The sequence below is a fragment of the Talpa europaea genome (assembly GCF_964194135.1).
Source record: "Talpa europaea genome assembly, chromosome: 7".
Classification (NCBI taxonomy): Eukaryota; Metazoa; Chordata; class Mammalia; order Eulipotyphla; family Talpidae; genus Talpa; species Talpa europaea.
The window spans coordinates 3760228-3772427 of NC_140074.1; the positions used below are offsets into that span (position 1 = coordinate 3760228).

General features: G+C 64.1%; 1 protein-coding gene across 13 annotated transcripts in view; it reads left to right on the forward strand.

Annotated features, from left to right (window-relative positions):
- Positions 1 to 8342, forward strand: part of FNBP1 (formin binding protein 1) — a gene marked incomplete at its 5' end in the record, with an annotated part of 58664 nt that extends 50322 nt beyond the window's left edge. For 6 of the 13 annotated variants that reach the window (XM_084238960.1, XM_084238966.1, XM_084238968.1 and 3 more), the window contains 4 exons: positions 1305 to 1437; positions 2430 to 2551; positions 2635 to 2774; positions 4657 to 4962. In XM_084238960.1, the coding sequence (XP_084095086.1) occupies positions 1305 to 1437; positions 2430 to 2551; positions 2635 to 2774; positions 4657 to 4835 (574 nt within the window). In that variant the 3' untranslated portion in view covers positions 4836 to 4962. Of the gene's footprint in view, positions 1 to 1304; positions 1438 to 2429; positions 2552 to 2634; positions 2775 to 4656; positions 4963 to 8207 lie in introns of those variants that run through there. The other 7 variants (XM_084238961.1, XM_084238970.1, XM_084238969.1 and 4 more) reach the window with 2 other exon arrangements.
- Positions 8343 to 12200: the final 3858 nt, after the last annotated feature.

The following is a 12200-nucleotide window of genomic DNA, read 5'->3' on the forward strand; positions in this document are numbered from 1 at the left end:
TGGGAGGATTCCCAGCTGAGAACAGGCCTGACCAACTCCAGAATCCACCCTCTCAACGACTGAGAATTTAGAAAAGTGGGGAATGGAGAGAAAAGCTTTGCTGAGAAGGGGGCCAGTAGCTGGCAGCATAGCCGTGAAGTGGAGGGGGGCGCTCTGCAGCGGTGGCCCTGCCTTTGTTGCAAGGACACTTACGCATCTGTCAGGCGCCTCCAGAGCGTCTGCTGTTATGGTCCGAGGCCCGCGGGTTAGGGGCGGGGAGACCTGCACTGGGTAGTCCAGCGAGTGAACAGGAAGTTTGAGCCCTGGGGCTTCTGCCAGGAGCTTCCAGCAGTGGGAAGAGGCTCAGTAATACCAGGCGGGACACTGGCAAGTGGTCCAGGCCCTGGAGGTAAAAGGAGGTTGAGCTCGCCAGGGGCCAGGGGGTACTGGGGATGGCAGGTTCTGGTGGGGACTCGGCGGGGAGGGGTGTTGGAGTGATGGGCTCCGATGTCAGGCGCAGGCAGGGGAGGTGAGGACATAGGGCCATTCCCTTCCTGCCGTGTCAGCATTTTCAGTTAGACTCTCCCCCACGCCCCAAAGGATGGTCTGGTTTGCTGGTCTGTGCTGCACATGGGTGTAGACTTCCTTGTGCTGGGACACTTCAGAGTTGCCCCCACCTCCCAGCAGACCTTTGGTCTAACTCCGCACACCCTGCTGGGAGTCCCTTGAAGCTGGGGTTCACGTTCCTTCAGCTCTCTGGCCCTTGGGCCAACCCCCAGCACCCACCCCCCCAGTCCAGGGATGCCCCTCAGGCAGCTGAGGGCGGGCTTTCCAAGTCTGGTTTCAGGGGGCTGTGGAATCTGGGGTCTGTAGCTTTGAGCTCTGCACCCCGTCAGCGAGGCCCCCGAGGGTGCAGTTTACTAGTGGAAGTGGTGTGGGGTACAACTTGCAAAGCGATGAGCTGTGCCTTCGGGTACGGGACCCCCAGGGCGGCGTCAGGTCTGCTTCGGTGCCAGCAGGCCCCAGGAGATCTCTGGGGTGCTTGTTTTGCTGTTGTTTGGGGCCCAGGGCCGGGCAGCATCAATTTCTGTTTCGTGCTGAAGACAACAGGGCGCCCCCTTCAGAAAACAATGGGATTTTCAATGTTGGGTTCTGGCTCCACAGACCCAGGCGGAGGAGGGGTTCTTAGAAGCGTCTTGGAGGAAACGGGGGTCCCTCCCCCTCCAGCCCCCACACAGTGACCCCCTTCCACTCTGCATTCGGGGCTGTTGGAGGAGAGGCGCCCCCGGCCCGCGCCCTCCGTGACCTGCCCGTTCTCCTTTCAGAGAGGCCATCACGAAAATGAAAGATGTTTACTTAAAGAACCCGCAGATGGGGGACCCCGCGAGCCTGGACCACAAGCTCGCGGAGGTCAGCCACAGCATCGACAAGCTGCGCCAGGAGGCCCGCAAGTTCGAGGTACGCGAACCGCGGTGTGGGGGCCGCCTGAGCCTGGCCTTGGGGCGCCCTGGCCCAACCACAGCCGGGCCCTCCACTGAGGGGCATCCCGAGCTCGCGTCCCCGCCTCGGCTTCGCTGTCGCCTTTGCTCAGTGCTGATGTTATGCATCTGGGGTGCGGGGTCGGCTTCGCCTCCTGCTGATGGAGGACGCAGTGGGGGTGTCCGGCCATCGCAGGGAACCACAGACACAATTTAAGAAATCGGGGGAACACGGCTTTGGGCTTTTCGGGGTCGGCGTGAGCAGGTGAGAGGGAACCCACGGGACTCGCATGAAGAATGAGGAAACACACGTGACGCGTGTTTTTGGAGCAAGCCTCGGAATTAGACAGAAGGCTTCTCTCTGCCCCCCCCCCCCCAATTTAAGGCCTTGGAGTCATGAGAAATTACTGAGCGTTTCAATCAGAATAGGGAATTTCCAGCGACGACGGCTCCGGCAGCACCGCTCCCCGCCCTTCCAGACCGCCAGTTTTTAGAACCTCCAAAGGCCTTTCTGGTCAGTTTTATTTTTGCCTTTTTTGCACCATTTCAAACGCAGCTGAAGACAATCTTATCTGCTCTCATTTCCTGGCTACGTGTCCTCAGGACAGAGGAGAAAGGCCCCTCCCTTGGCGGCGGGAAATCTGGCTTTCAGGGAGCCAGCATCCCTGCAGCGCGGATTTCCCAGGGGCACATTTCCCAGGGGGCCCTCGGGGTTAGATTTTTGGGATCCAGAAAGCACTAGAAGCCACTTATCCCAAGTCACACAGCTGTCCCAAAGCCCGAGCGTGTTCACAGGCTCTTTCTTCCTGTCCCCTCCGCTCCCCAGGGGGGCAGAGGGGCGCAGCGCCCTGGGGACGGTCCCGTCAGATGCAAACCCCCGGCCACCCACCCCGGGGGTCCTGCTGCACCCACTGGGTGCCCCGGAGAGCCCCGCGGGGGCCGGGCGCTCAGGCCACCCCGCTTGCTCCGCAGGCCTGGCTGGCGGAGGTGGAGGGCCGGCTCCCGGCGCGCGGCGACCAGGCCCGGCGGCAGAGCGGGATGTACGAGGCGCAGAACCCGCCGGCGGTGGCCAACTGCGCGCAGGACCGCGAGAGGTACCGTCGCTGCGGCCGCGCTGGGCGGGTGCGGGCGCGGGCCGGGCGGTCGCTATAGTTGCCGCGTGCCTTCCTGTCTTGAGCAGCCCCGATGGCAGTTACACGGAGGAGCAGAGTCAGGAGAGCGAGGTGAAGGTGCTGGCCACGGATTTCGACGACGAATTTGACGACGAGGAGCCGCTCCCGGCCATCGGCACCTGCAAGGCGCTGTACACCTTTGAAGGTAGCGCCCCGTCTCCACCCGGCCGGGGGCTCTGCTCAGGGCCTGGCTACTGGGCCGGGGCTGGGCATGTCGGCTTTGGGTCCGCGGAGTTTCTGGCCACTTTCCAATGAGCTTTCCTGGGGGGGGGATGGTGAGGATTTCATCCATTCCTGGAGTGGACACAGGCCCACTCGGAAAGGCCCCTGGGGGTGGGGGCGGGAGCCAGGGACGGGTGGGCCCTGGGAGAAGCCAGCAGAGGGTAGTTGCCCTATGGGTGGCCCGAGAAGCCCGGGGTGCTGGGCTTTGTGGAGTGAGGTCACGCCCTTTGGAGTGGAGAGAGGCTCTGCACAGCGGGTGCCGGAGGCCCCAGCAGGGGCGCGGGGAGCCTGGGATTGGTGGCCGGAGCTCAGCTGGGGTTCGTGGCAACCGTGGAATGGGAGGCTGGAGAGTGTGGTTCCAACGGGGGCAGCTGGAAACACTTGGATTTTATTTGGCCAACACGGAGTCAGCGCGGCCTTGGGACGCTTGCTGCCATTGTATAGGATCAGCCAGAAAGCAGGCAAATGCTTCCTGACCTGAAGAGCTGGGGGCGGCCGCGAGCGGAGTGGCTACACCAGGCTCAGAAGCGGCCATTGGTGCCAGGAAGCCTTGGGAAGGCCCGGGGTGGGGAAGCTTACAGATTCGTTTTACTAGGACTTTTCAGAGCCTTTAATGACTTGTTTGTTGTGCCCCAAAAAGTGCCAGGATAAACATCCCTGACTTTACTTCCCGGGCAAACCAGCCCGCTGCCCGCCCACCTGCCCCAGTTCCCCATGGCCCACTGCCCTCCACCAGCACCCCACGGCCCACCACCCTCCCCCCCAACCCCCCAGTTCCCCACAGGTAGCTCGTGCCTTTCAAGGTCTTAGCAGGGGTGGCTTGTTTGGGGAATTTTCTTAAACATTCTGGGGACCTTGGTGGACACGGCTCCTGGCTGATGGAGTCGGGGGCCAGGAGGGGAGGATACACAGGAGTTCAGAAGTTGCGTTTCTGGGGCAGTGGAGGTGCCCACCGAGTGGGGAAGGAGGAGGGGGCTCTTTGGGGGGGAGAAGCCGCGAACCCAATTTCACCCACGCTGCCTTGGCTGCAGGGCCGCGCGAAGTAGAGACGGGTTTCAGGCAGAAGAACTGGGCCCTTAGTCACAGACAAACCAGAGTCGGGGGCGAGGTGGGGGACTGCTTAGAGAGGCCGGGTACTTTCAAGCCAGGAGAGAAATGCCAGAGAGAAGAGAGAAGCCAGATTCCCCTGTGGAACCACTTGGCGCTTGGGAGGGAGAGGAGAGACAGAAGAGAGAAGGGTCCTGCTGTGCCCCCCAGGCCGGGCAGGTTCACGGCAGGCAAAAGAGAATTTTGGAGCCTTCGGTATCTCTAGCACGCCCTTAGTGCTGACTCGGAGGCCTGGACGCAGGCAGAGAGGCAGCAACCCAGCCCCCGCGAACCTCCCCTTTTATCTGCTGCTTCTCGGCCCACGTGTCTGCATTTGCAGGCCCGCGCCCGGCCCACCGGCGCCCGCAACCACGGGTGCTCGCCCGGGCTCCCCAGCACCTCTTGCGTCCACGTGATGTCCCGCGCAGGTGATGCAGCTAGGAGGAAAGAGAGGCCGCAGGTGGCGGCTGTCGAGGGGGGCGGCGGGAGGCCAGAGCGAGCCCGAGTACCCCGTGTTCCCTGCATGTCCTGATCTACCAAAGATGAGGCCCTGGAAGCTTCCACATGGAAGGAGATTTCAGGCCAAAATGGGCACCGAGAGGTCAGGGGGTGAATGGCACGGAGCTGGGCCCGCCTCACCCCTGGCTCTGCCACGCCTCCGGCCTGCTCCCGGCCTGGGTTTGACAAAAACCTGAGCTGTTCTGCTGCTGCCTTTTCAGGTCAGAATGAAGGAACCATCTCGGTGGCGGAGGGAGAAACGCTGTACGTCATCGAGGAAGACAAGGGAGACGGGTGGACGCGCATCCGGAGGAGCGAAGACGAGGAGGGCTACGTCCCCACCTCGTACGTCGAAGTCTATTTGGACAAAAATGCCAAAGGTGCTAAGACTTATATTTAATACAACTTTAAAAAAACCTTGGAGTTGTTTCTCCCCACCACTGTGACTGCTACGGGCAGCGCCTGGCCCGGCCGGACGGAGCGCAGGGCGGCCTGGGCCGGCGGGGCGCACTGGACTCCTGCATTTTCTTGGCTGCTTTTGACCGTAATCAAGTTTCACTGGCTGATGACATGTTCTCTGGAAGGCTGCCAGCTGCCAATTCACCCCGGTGTCCCTTGCAGTCTGATAAACCTTTGTTCTTTTGGCAGCAGCCAGAGATGACAAAAAGCAGAAGTTACCTTCTAGCTCTGATATTTCTGACCTCACGAGCACGCACGCCCTAGGGGTGCAGAAGGCATCGGGGCTCCCTGACGCCAGGAGCTGCCGTAAACCAGCCCCCTTAGACTGTTAGATTTGGTGACAGATGCCCGGTGAGGCGGGGGTACTGGTTTTTGCAGCCCCCTCCAACCCCCCAGAGGCATCAGCCAGGACGGCTGCCCCTTCCGGAGGGAAGGGACCCCAGGGTGTGCTTTGACTTGTCTTGGTAAAGATCACGGTTAGGGCGCCCTGAAGACCCTATGACGTCACCCCAACGACCCACGGAGGTCGGGAGAGGGCCAGCCCACCACCCGGTGATTTTCGAGCGGGACGAGGTGCTGTCCCTGCGCCGGCTGCTGGGCCGGGCCGGTGCTGTAAGCTGACACAAGAGCAGTGCGTGGGGATGGGGGGGCTGCAGCCGGTGCAGCTGCATTCAGCACGCACCTCCCCAGGTGGGGCTAGAAATTGCCGCCGAGCGTGGAGGCCCCCACACAGCCTGGCCTGCAGAACCCATGCCACCCGCCACTCTTGGGGGGGGGTTTTCAGTCATCGCCAGCTCACGCCCCCAGTGTGAGTGCACTGCACGCTGTTGTAGAAATGCTCACTTAATTTATATAATTAACTGTAATCAGAATTAACAAGTTTCACGCTGTTAGGGGTCACCTGGGGGTTTTAAATTGGGCCTGGGTGCGAGGGGGAGGCAGCGCCGTGCCCACTTCCAGGCCCACGTGAGGGCACACCCAGGGCCGCCCGCGCGGGGATGAGGGCGTCCGGCCCAGAGGCCCTTATTTGGCTTGGAATTCCCCGCGGCCTTCCTGTTTTTCGGTGGACCAGCTCCCGGCCCCTGCGTGTGCACTTCGCACCGGCTGAAGGCCGCGGAGAGCCCATGTTCGAGGCCGAGGCTCTGGGCCTGGCGGCTGCCATGGAGCTCGCTGCTCCTGCAAGCACAGAGGCTGCTTTCATTCCTAAGAGTTGCCACCACGGAATTTAGCGACCGCTACTCAGTGACAGCCTGGTCCCATCACGGAGGTTCTCGGGGAGCCTCGGAGAGCCCCGCGATCCATGCACACACCCCACACCCCGTCCCTAGTGCCCACCGGACACGTCCCAGGGCAGGAAAAACATGAGCCCAGCGCTGCTCAGCCAGACTCTTTTCAGTATCACTCAGATTTCTTTTGAATGATTCCACCTGGAGCACCCGGCCCCTCGGCCCGGCCCGGCTCCTGGGGGCTGGTTTCCGTCCTAAGGGCTTGGGGCTAGTCAGCTGACCCGGCGTCAAGGGCCTTTTCCAGCAGCCGTGGCACCTCACAGCTTTAGGCGTGAGCCCAGGCGCAGAGGCCTCAGGTGTCCAGACGCCCCGCCGCTCCCAGACCGTGGGCGACTGAGAAAGCCCAACACTCGCTCCAGCAGCTCAGGGCCTCGGGGGCCAGAGCGCGTGGGCCTCCTGAAAACCCACCCTGCAGAGCATTCCACGGCAGCCCAGGAAGTGTGTGTTTGTTTGGAGTCGTGCAAATTGGAGTCCCAAAATAGCTCAGTGCTGGGGCCAGGGCTGCCTGTGGGATCCCAGCTGTGGCCATGACCTTCAGCTGTGTCGGCGCCGCGAGCAGGTGAACCCAGGGACCGCGGCTGAGCAGAGGATCTGCAGCCTCGGGCCCCTGTGGCCCACGCTGCCGTGTGAGCAGAGAGCACCGGAACAACTCCAAAGATTCAGGAAATCTCCACGCAGGGGCAATAGGTCTCCCAAGAGTTAAAAGAAAAGAAGGGCTTAAAAGAAGTCTCTTTTGTCAGGTTACAGAGATTTCTCCTGTTACTCAGAGATGCACTTGGAGCTCAGTTGTGTGCAGGTTGAAGCCCTTCCTCGCCCCTTGTTAAGAACCCGAGTGGGCTGGGTGCTGCTCCCGGGTGCTCTGAACTCACAGCAGCTGTTTTATTTCCAGCAATTGTGTGTGTGTGTGTGCGTGCGTGCGTGTGTACGCAAAGCATGTGTGTTTGTTGCCTACGATGTGACTATTTCATAATTGCCAAAACATTTAGACTAGCGTGTAAATGGTTGACGGGCTGAGCGCCTGTCTTCTTGGATGGCTTTGTCGTGTGAAGCTGCCTTCTGTGAAGTGTCTGTCACCTCCCGTGCCCGTGCACGTGTCTATGCTGCCACTGAAAACGAAAAGGATGACTTGAATTCGTTGTTTTTAACGTTTTACTCTTTTATCTGTTTGTTTTATGGGTGATTCTGCTGCCTAATGACCTTTGGGTTTTTGTAACCGCTGGGGAGGCCGGAAGGACCCGGTAGCTGGGGCCCCACGGCTGCTCCACACTTGAGTTTATTGTAGACACTTGGGTTCTGAGTAAGTCTGTTTGAACGCGGCCAACAAGACTCTGTCTCTCTTCTCTCACCCTAAAAGACAAGACTCTGTCTGGCATCTTTTAGTTGTACCCTCGTATCTGCCTCTCTAATAAACGTGATGTTTTTCTCAGCGTTGTGTATTTAAATGATTTTTCACCTTTCCAAGAAAATGATTCTTCTGTCATGCGAGTTTTAACCTCTCGTCTTCAGTAATTGGGGGTTTTCTAGCCAATGCTTTTTAAAACTTCCGCCCTTTCCTGTCTGGAGCGAGGGCACCTCTGTCTCTCCCTGTGTGCACCCCGGGCTCTACGAGTCTGTCTCCCTGGTCCCCGCCCGTCTGGGATGACGAACTTTCACTGTTTATTGCCCGCCAGGCCGGGATGCCAGGCCGGGACGCCCGGCTGCCTCTCGCCAGAGTTGACATTTTCCGGCCAGAGGCCCTGGAGGGTCCTGAGGAGGGACCCGGGGAAGCTGGTGGCATTTTTCTTTCTCTTAAAGGTGGATTGACTAGAAAGCTGCCTGGGGGTGGGGGCTGCCTCTGCCCTCTTAGCTTGAGGGCCTGACAGGAGAGAAAACCGTGAAAGTTCCTCATCCCCGTACCCCGCTGGGGTCACCCGCGTTCCTGAGCCCCGTCCCTGTCCCCCGCTGCCTGCTGCGCAGTTGCCCCAGGAGTGGCTGCGCAGGGCCTGCTGCTTCCTCTCTAACTGGGATTCTCTCTTTTTGTGTTGTAGATTCCTAGAGGCGCCAGGGAGCGGAGCCTTGGGGGAGCTGTCCTGGAGGACCCCTGCGGTCTGCCGGTCTCCAGGGGCCTGGACCCCAGGCCCCCTGTGCTCTGGGGCAGCGGCCCCGGAATCGCAGCCCGAGTGACAAAGGTCCTACGCCCTGCAGCCGCTCGCCTTTTTCTTTCTTATTTTTCACAGCATGCTCCCCCCTGTCCTGGCGGCCTCTTGGGGGCGGGTCTGCCCCAGCCCCCAGCCCCCACCCGCAGGGTCCCCGGAGAGCAGAGCGCCCCCTCCGCGGGCTGCGCCCAGGCCCGCCCTGTTCACACTGTGCCTTTCGTGACAACTTCGCGCCTGGGCTCAGGGGAGGCCTCGGAACCTGGACGGGCGCCTGGGAGCGCGGCCCCTGTTGGCGCGAGAAAACACTCCTGTCCCCCCCGCCCCGTGGAGCAGCCCGCGGGGCCTCCTGATCGCCCGCGGGGCGGTGGAGGCTTTTCCCGGCCCGCGGGCACCCCGCGCCCCCACGCACTGGCTGGGCCCTGCCTGTCCCCGTGAGGCCGACGCCGGCCCCAGCCCCGCCACGGCCCCTCCCGGCGCCCGGGGCCAGGACGCGCTGGTTCTCGGGGAGCGCCTCCCCCTGGACTCCCCCTGGACGGCACCCCCGAAGGGGCGGCCCCTCCCCGGAAGCCCGACTCGACTCGCGTTCTGGGAGCTGGTGCTTCCCTGTCCGCAGCCCCCCCAACCCGCCCACCGCCGGCCTCTGCTCCGCCCGTGGCTCCCGAGGGGCGTCCCGGGCTCGCCTGGGGGCGCAGCGGCTTCTCCCCCCTCGGGGGCGCGCCGAGCGGGTCTTTCTGCCGGGGAGTCGCTGGGGCGGGGGGCTCCTGCGGGGGCCGCACCCCTCTGGCTTGGCTTTCGCAGCAGGTGTTGCGCCCGCGCCCCAGCTCCTCCCGCCCCAGCGCCTCCCGCGCCCCAATGGAGACAGGGCGGTGCCCCGGTGCCCGGGCCCTGGGGTGGTGGCAGCGCAGGGGCCCTCCGAGCGCGGGGGGCGCGGGAGGGGACGCCAGGCTCCCTGGGGGCGCAGCCCAGCCGAGGCCTTGGGGCGTCGGGGCAGCCGGCACGGGGGCGGCGCGGGCCGCGGGGGGCTCCTGCTCGAGGGCCCGCCCGGCAGATGCGTCTACGCTGGGACGGGCCGGGACCTCGCCTGGGGCAGCGGCCCGCGGGCTCCTCCGTCGGGGTGTCCGGGGGTTCCAGAAACTTCTGACCCCCCAGCCACGATGGCCGCCCGGACGCGCCCTGGGTCCGGAGCCCCGTCCCGGGACGGAGATTCCCTCCTCGCCAGCGCGGGCGTTTCCCTGGGGACCTGCTGAGCCGTCACCGCCCGTCCTCACGCGGGACACGTGGAAACGGGGCCTTCCCGGCAGCTGCGCGTCCGGCTGCGCCCGCCTGCCCCTGGGGCGCCCTCGGGCCCTCAGACCCGCCCCCCACCCCCCACCCCCCCCCGCGTCCCGCCGCGCCCGTCTCTCCGCGGAACGGGGAGGAAACGGGCACCTCCTGGGGCCGCCCGGCCCGGCCCGGCTGGCCTGACGCTCCGCCCGGCGTCTCAGCCGCAGCTTCTTTCCAGAGTCTCCGAAATTGTTTCCCCGACGGGGAGCGCGGGCGGGCGCGGGGCTCGGACTCTGCGGGCGCCCTGCGGGGCTCCTGGAGAAGGAACTAAACAAGCTTCCCCTGGAGGCGTCGGCCCGCCCTGGCCCTGCCCCTCCTCCACGCGGTCAATAAACGCTCATCCCCGTGGTCTCGGTCTCCTGTCTCGTCCGCGGCTGCGCCTCTCGCCGTGGCGGTGCCCCCAGGACGGACGGCCTGGAGCACCAGCCCCGGGGTGGGCGGGGGTCTGGGGTCCCGCTTGGGGGTCTGTGTGGCCCCGCTGCGACTCTAGCTTTTCAGGGGCCCGTGTGGGGGGGGTTTGGGGGGGCAGGTCTGCAGGGCATGGGGTTTGGTACCCAAGTACTCTAGCCCACCCTCTTGGGAGCCTGGTGGGACCCCCACTTCAGAGCTGAAGGGCCTGGCACCCCCGAATGGACATGTGGGGGCGTTTCCACCTCCAGCTTGAAAATCTCACCCCAGCCTCCCCAGGACCGGCCTGGCCGGTGCACCCTAAGGCTGCTCAGAACCGTTTGAGGGGAGTGGACCTCCCGTGGGTGAGCGGAGCAGCAGGGTGGCCGGGCTGCTGCGAGGACCACTCGCAGGCTGAGGGAGGCGCTGGGGCTGCCCTGGCCCCCCGCGACCTTGGCCTCCACCCACACAGGCGAGGAAGCAGCCTGGGAAGCACCCACTTGGCAGTTGCACCGCCATGCGGGCTCGGGGAGGTGGGATTTGAGAGCCACAGCTGCTGAACCATCTAGAAGCAATGGTTCTCTAAGAGGCGGGCAGTCGGGGCCATGATTGTCCCTCCCGCCGAGGCTGTGGAGCGCGAGCACGCCCGGGGTGGCAGGTGCCCCCTGGAGTCAGGCAGGGGGTAAAAAACTTTGGAGCCCTCAGAGGATTTTATAGGCCTTTAACCTTGGCACAGGGGAGCAGGCAGGTGCCCCCTGGAGTCAGGCAGGGGGCCGGGAGGTTTGGGAGGTCACCAAGCCCCTCACCGCCAGCCCGTCTCCACGCTCCCCGGCGCTCTCCCTTGGTGTCGTAGTGACGCCCTTCTAGCCCTCACCTCCAGGCCCAGGTGTGCACGTTCACACGCGCGTGCGCCGCGGTCTTAGGCCCAGTGTCCACGATCATGGAGCTGCACTGCAGGTGCCGGTCACGGAGGCGGTCACGGAGGGCGTGACGACCCCGATAACTTCGTTTACCCCTCAGGCTGCCAGTGGAAGGTCAGCCTAGGAAGACTCCCCAGCATGTTCCTCCTGGGCTTGGTCACATTCCAGGACATTCTCTGACAGCCTCGGCAGGGGCTGGGAGCCTCGCCAGGGCCTGGACCTCAGGGGCTGGGTTTGCTGGCGGGCCGTGGTGCCACCCCCCCGGGCCTCGGCACCAGGATGTGGGGAGGCACTTGGCCAACTGCAGGGGCCCAGGGTGAGCCGACTCAGCCGGGCCAGGCCCAGGGCGCGCCCCGAGCAGGTCAATGGACACACCAGACATGGCGGGCATATTGGGTCTTCAGCACCTGCCTGGCCCAAGCGATGGGGAAGTCAGCCCCTCACCCTACCTCCACTGGACACTCAGGCCCCCACTTCCTCCGTGGGGCTGGAAGCAAGTGGGGGTCACACAGACAGCGCCGCCAGACCATTTGGTTCCTGCCAGGGTTTTGGTTCGGGTTTTTTGGGGTGGTGCATCCCGAAGCCAGAAACTCCTGACTCAGAGGTGCTGGGTGACATAGTCCACCGGCCGGTCAGGCTCCTCCGGTGGAACCGGAGTCTCCCTGGAGCCTCTCTCTGAGGCTGCGGGGCCACACCCAGGCCTGACGCCGGCGCGTGGGGGGCGCTGGCGACCCCTGGTGGAAGCAGGAGTCAGCGCGCCGGAGACGGGACCACGCCAAGCTGAGGCCCCCAAGTGGGCAGGGGTCAGCAGCCCCACCCCGCCTTTCATGAAGCAAAACGTCTCTGCAATGGTGACGCCGCTGGGACCAGGTGGCAGCCTGGAGCCAGACCGAAGCGGCTGCGGGACGGGCCCCGCGGAGGTGGGCAGGGCAGCGGCCAGAGGCCTCCGGGAAGGGCCCTCGCCCTGTCTGGAGCAGGAGGGCCAGCCCCTGGCGCTGCCCACACCCCAGGAGGCCTCGCCTGTCCCCCCTCTCTGCTGTCCTGCGCTAGGAAGGGGAGACGGTAACCCGCGATGCCAGCGGCCCCTGAGACCTGGGGTTCCGGGGCAGAGGCTACAATCCAGCCCGCAGCCCGCTGGTCCTGATGTAAACACCCCAGTCTGTCCAGCTGGGTGATACGGACGTAAATGACCTCCGGTGAGCAAGGACCCCCCAGGGGTAGAGCAGGAACAGAGGCCGCAGGGGAAACACAGGCT